This window comes from Panicum virgatum, chromosome 7N (genome assembly GCF_016808335.1).
Source record: "Panicum virgatum strain AP13 chromosome 7N, P.virgatum_v5, whole genome shotgun sequence".
In the NCBI taxonomy this organism is placed as follows: Eukaryota; Viridiplantae; Streptophyta; class Magnoliopsida; order Poales; family Poaceae; genus Panicum; species Panicum virgatum.
In genome coordinates, this window is record NC_053151.1 from 22,301,645 (window position 1) to 22,307,078 (window position 5,434).

Consider the following 5,434-nt stretch of genomic DNA (forward strand, 5'->3'; position numbering starts at 1 on the left):
TTGCATAGAGCCTCAAATCTATGCTCCATTGTACCTGTCGATATGACGCGGTGCAGTTTGGCCTTTTCAATCTTCTGTTGCATATATTGTGTCATTCTTGTGCAAATCTGAATTTGGGGGTTGCTGATGTTTATGCTTGCAGCCAAGTAACGCTCTCTGAAATACTTCATGCACCCATACATGATGAACTCAACAATTCCCACAAGAGGAAAGGCACGACAAGAACGCATAACCATATTGAAACACTCTGCATGGTTCGTTGTCTGAATACCATACCGTATTCCGTTGGTATCATAAAGGAATGACCATTTCTCCTTAGGTGCACCTTGAATCCAGTGTGAAAATGGCTTCTCAATTGAATCCCTAGCCTCTGCAGCAGGACTCGTGCTTGTTCCTGATGCCCTTACCTTCACTAGCTCTGCTGTCAACTGATCAAGCATCTGTTATAATGCATTGAATTTTCTCTGTTGATTTTGGGTGCACAACCTCTTAAAGATGTTCTTAAGATCCTTGTTCTTGAAGTGGACATAGAAGTTTGCACCCATATGCCTATTGCACCACCTGTTTTGGACATCGGGCCACAATGGAGGCGTTGTCGCAGTTTGGTCTTCTGCCTCCATCTCGTTCACAATGCTATGTATCATCTCTCCCTCATCAGCAAGGCCGTGTGGTCCGATGTTTTGGTTCTCTATCTCTTCTGACTCATCTTGCTCAACATAGTTGGTCTCTCTTCGAATATTCGGAGTTGCTTGATCTGCACCATGTTGGATTTCATTTTGTGTCTTCTCCCGGATTTGAACAAGAATGGCCAGAGGCCACACACGCTCTAGAGCTGCTTGCATGTACTTCTGCCAGTCATCAGTGCTGTGTATCATCATCAATTATCATAAATCACTTTCTACCTCCCAATTAACAAGAGACTGGACGGTCATCACATGTGTCTCCGGATCAACACAGAACCCACGCTGCAGCCACTTACATATGGAACCAAAACTCCTCTCCAGAGGTTTATCTATGGCGCTAGATGTGCACTTAAAGGCAGAAAGGTCTACTCCATTTGGTCCATACAAAACATTGTAGTCACCAAAAAATACTTGAAACTGCATCTTGCTCGACATATCTGTATATCATATAATACTTATCGAGTTATACTCTTTACTTCACTACCTTATTCAATAATCCGTAAAAACTAAGTATGGATTTCAACTACAACATATAAGTATTCATAACTACGTGATGACACTCAAATTCTATACTGCATATGCGAAATTCTATTCTAAATCGTAATTAATTTATAAACACGTCTCTAATAGTACTGCAATTGTAATAATAAACGCGTAGTACTAATTTTCTAAACTAATTTACTACTACGTAACTAAAGTATTATTAAACTCCTACTTAAATGGTTCTACTATAACACTAATTAAATTAAATTACTCTACAATACCAATAGAAAAATACATAAGCTAAATGTACTAACCTGTAGATCACAAGTGCGCAATCCGGCAGGGCTTCGCCGCTTCCCTTCTCCTCACCCCTATCTTTTTTTCTGGATTTTGGTGGAATTTTTGGGCTCAAATGAGGAGGGAATGGGGGTAGAATGGTTATATAGGGGGCCAAGACCCGGTCGCCCGAGGGGGGGGGGGGGACAGGCCCCCCGTGTCGCCCGTGGGTGGGGCACCCCAGTCGCCCGAGGGGGTGCGACAGGCCCCCCTATCCCCACGCGCCCCCGGCCAGGGACCTCGTTGCAAATTTGAAGAAAAAAATTACATTTAGGGCCTGTCGCCCCCCCCCCCAAAGGGTGATCGGGGTATATTTTCGACAATTTTCAAAACAGACATATATTTTTGAAATTTTGATTTTTTTTAAATATAAAAAAGAAAAAAATCGCCAAACAATACATCTGAACTGCTATGGCCCAACCCAGTTACTTTGCAGCCCAGTTCTACCACCATTACCTTGGATTTCCGATTCCCCATACCAGACATACCTGAACTATACCGCCAACAGTATCCTCTGGCCGGTTTTAGCCTTCTGCCTCTCACTGCTCGACACGTCACCGAGCTCCTCACGCATAGCTACAGATAGTGCCATAGCCTTGGATTCCCTGTTCCTCCACAGAGACCATGGAGCACCACTGCCTGCTCAACCCAAAAAAAAGGATGCTCAGGGAGTGGACCATGCGGGGAACAACTGCCATGGAACAGGTACAGATTTTCTTTCTCTTTGCACAACAGATATACCCAAGTACCGTAGACTCTCCAAAGAAACAATGCAGATTTGGTCTTCTCGCTTTTCTTTTGTTGAGCATGCTCGGCATCTACCATGGTAGTATAGAAACATGTAAACTAATCAAAGGAATCTGATTTTTCAGATCAAGAACCATGGGGTCACTGGAACAAAGGATGCCCAGGTGCAGCTATCCGCCAAAGAATCGCCTGTTGATGACGTTCTTTAGGGTGGACCAGGCAAAGGCGATGTACGTGGCATCTCTAAAGATGTGGTTTCTTTACAGCTGTGTGTGCATTGTTCCCTATAGTAATCAGCTGACTTTTTTCATATTAAATGTGTTGACAGAAGGTGTGCAACTCAGACGAAGACACGGCAGACGCAGAGCATTTCGTGCATGCCCCTGTTCTGGTGAAGACAGAGATAGACCACCCAGTACTTATTGCAGACTGGAGCACAACATGGGAGCAGATGGATTCATCAACCATACCAACAGCAGCCCCAAGTCTCCTTCTTTTGCTGAACCTGTGGAGAGAAAAAAAAGGTAATACAATTATTTCCAATTCCCCAAAACCTTAGATCTGCTGCAGCTCTAACTAAGCAAAGCGTCTTGACTCATCTATATAGTTTTGCTAGGATCGTTTTTGCTGGGTTGATGGAAAATCGCCTCTTCATCTCTCTGATGATTCTCTCTTCAGCTCGCCAGTCATCATCAGGCCTAAGGTGTGCACCCATCTCCTCTATTAAATCCAGCCAAATTTGAACGTGTCTCTGAAACCTTTTTGTTCCCACCCTATTCTAATCTTTTTTACACAACTGTAGCAGCAATAGATTGCCATAGAGTATTTATTTGACCACGGTACATGCGCAGTCTTTACAGCCCGGTTCTTTTTTAATAACAAAGATTCATAACTGTTTCTGATCAGGAAAGATAGCACGAAAACTTTCTTTTGCCGCCTCAATATGATATTTGGTAGACAATGCTTGCAGCAATAGATCGCCTTAATTCCACATGCTGCCTGCGCAATCTTATAGCCCAGTTTTTTTTCCGGTAAGCAATTGTATTTGTTCACGATCAGGATCTATTTTATCCCTGATTCAAACATGCTCTGGTGCGAAAGACCGTTGTAAGCAGGATTTTTATGAACATGCTGACAGTGCCGTGTGACAAATGCCCTTCCATTCCACTCTTTTACAGCACACCAATCTGAATGCCAATACACACAAACTTCAGTGTCTCATGATTGCACACTGCAAACAAAAACAGGAACTGAAACAAATTTGGTATACTGTTAATGCAGATGCACGACAGTGTTCATGTCTCTTGACGTCACATCCTCAGCCAGGTTATGGATACTCTGAAACTCAAAGTGCATGGCTCAGGCTATGACTCAGCCTTGCAAGGCCTCCACATGGAAACAGCATGGATGGATGTTGATCTCCCATGCGGGAACAAGCCCGGAGCAGATTCAACGGCTGTCATCTTTGGTAGTCCACAACCCTCTCAAAATGAAGCTGATGAAAGTGCATGCCAAGCAGTCCTAAATTACTATTGTAACGCTAGAGATGTCACCATCGATGACTTCAGTCATAGTGTGCTGAAAATGAAACAAGAAGAACTGGATGCAAGCAAGTTTTTCTGTGGGGCCATGCAGGACAAAGTGGTTCGTCTGGTTTTGGAACGCGATGCCGCGCTTGCTGCTGTTCAAAGCAACAAACAGAACACATATGTCAAGGTCAATGGTCTGAGTGAAACTTTCATCAAGAAGAAACAAGACCAGCTCAACAATGACTTCTTCTATGAGATCCTGCAAGAGGAAGTTAGCAATCTGCTTAAAGACCGTAATACTCAGAAACAGCGCTACAATAGCATGATACATGGGATAGCTGGTATCTGTGACAGTTTTGGTGATTTGCTGCCACTCACAAAGGTCGACACTGATCAGACCATCTCTAAATACAGTGACACTGGATTCATCTACAACGGTAGCAAAACAGATCCATCTCGCATTGATCAGCTTGCTTTGGCTCTCCTGAAGATCCTGCGTGATGCAATCATCTATGAAACCAAGCACACCGCCACTCCATACTGTACGTTATTGAATTTCTGCTACAGCATCTGTTTATATAGTTAAGCAGTGCCTGCGCGCTTACCTAATCAATGATCACTTTAATTGTCCTTGCAGAAGGAGGTGGATATTCTGACCATTGTATATACCCGCCTACTACTATTAGTACCTCTTAGTACCTCTGGCTTAGAGCCACAGAGATGGCGACGACCTCTCCACCTGCCGATGATTTCTTTTGCGTGCTTCACTGTTTAGCATGACTGACTATGCAACATCATTTTTTGGGCAGTTGCCATTTGCAACACCGGCAACAGCATTCTTTTTGGGTGTTCCACCATGACACACCGCCTACAGCACCAAGGCAAAATATGGTTTAGAGGTTCACATCGACTTTGCACACAAAGCTTTAGAAACCAACTTTGGAATCATGTGCTTCATCCTACAGCCCGGTCCCTCAACGGCCTCCTCACCTGAAGGTAACGCTGGACAACAAGCTGCTCAAGTCTCCAGACTGGTTTCACCTTTGTGTGTGTTTACCTGAAGGAAACTGCTATTAGAGCTGCACTGCATAGCCCGCGCGAGTCAGCAGTAGCGCATATTGTCTCATCGTCACAGCTGTACCTGTTGGATGGGGCAACCAATTTATGAATGAACCTGTATCGTTATTGCTGAACTCTATGCTGCGTGTACTGCTACACGGAATTCAGCTATGGAAGTGCTACTTTATATTGATTATGGTGTTTTATATTTCTCGCGAAATTCTGTTTACCCTGACACCCAATAAATCGCAAAACATCTCATTATATCAAACCTCAGCTTTATATTTCCATTCCGCTGGAAACAGCGACCAGAAGTGGAAAAAAAAGCTGATATAGCAAAAGACATGGATGCACATACATAAACTCTCGCATACTGCCACAACAAACACACCACACACGACCGGCTAAATTCGACAAACCATTATCAACCATACAAAACATTATTACACCATCTGTTTTAACACACAAACAACTACACCACCTCAATTCTCATCCATGGAGTCGCTGCAAGACTCTTCTAATGTAGCAGTAGCACTCCAAACATTCTCCTCAGCCTAGCTAGCGGCTCCATAAGCAAGTAGCCCAATGGACGTCCTT

General features: G+C 43.7%; 1 protein-coding gene across 1 annotated transcript; it reads left to right on the forward strand.

The window, feature by feature from the left end:
• Nucleotides 1-2,869: 2,869 nt before the first annotated feature.
• On the forward strand, nt 2,870-5,005 carry LOC120683042. The gene is made up of 3 exons (XM_039965054.1): nt 2,870-2,952; nt 3,531-4,320; nt 4,416-5,005. Coding segments are annotated over exons 2-3 (744 nt in total). The 5' UTR covers nt 2,870-2,952; nt 3,531-3,578; the 3' UTR covers nt 4,418-5,005.
• The last annotated feature ends 429 nt before the right edge of the window (nt 5,006-5,434 follow it).

Excerpts from the sequence above, each read along its gene's own strand:
- LOC120683042 (XM_039965054.1), top strand. The coding sequence starts at position 3,579 with ATGGATACTCTGAAACTCAAAGTGCATGGCTCAGGCTATGACTCAGCC.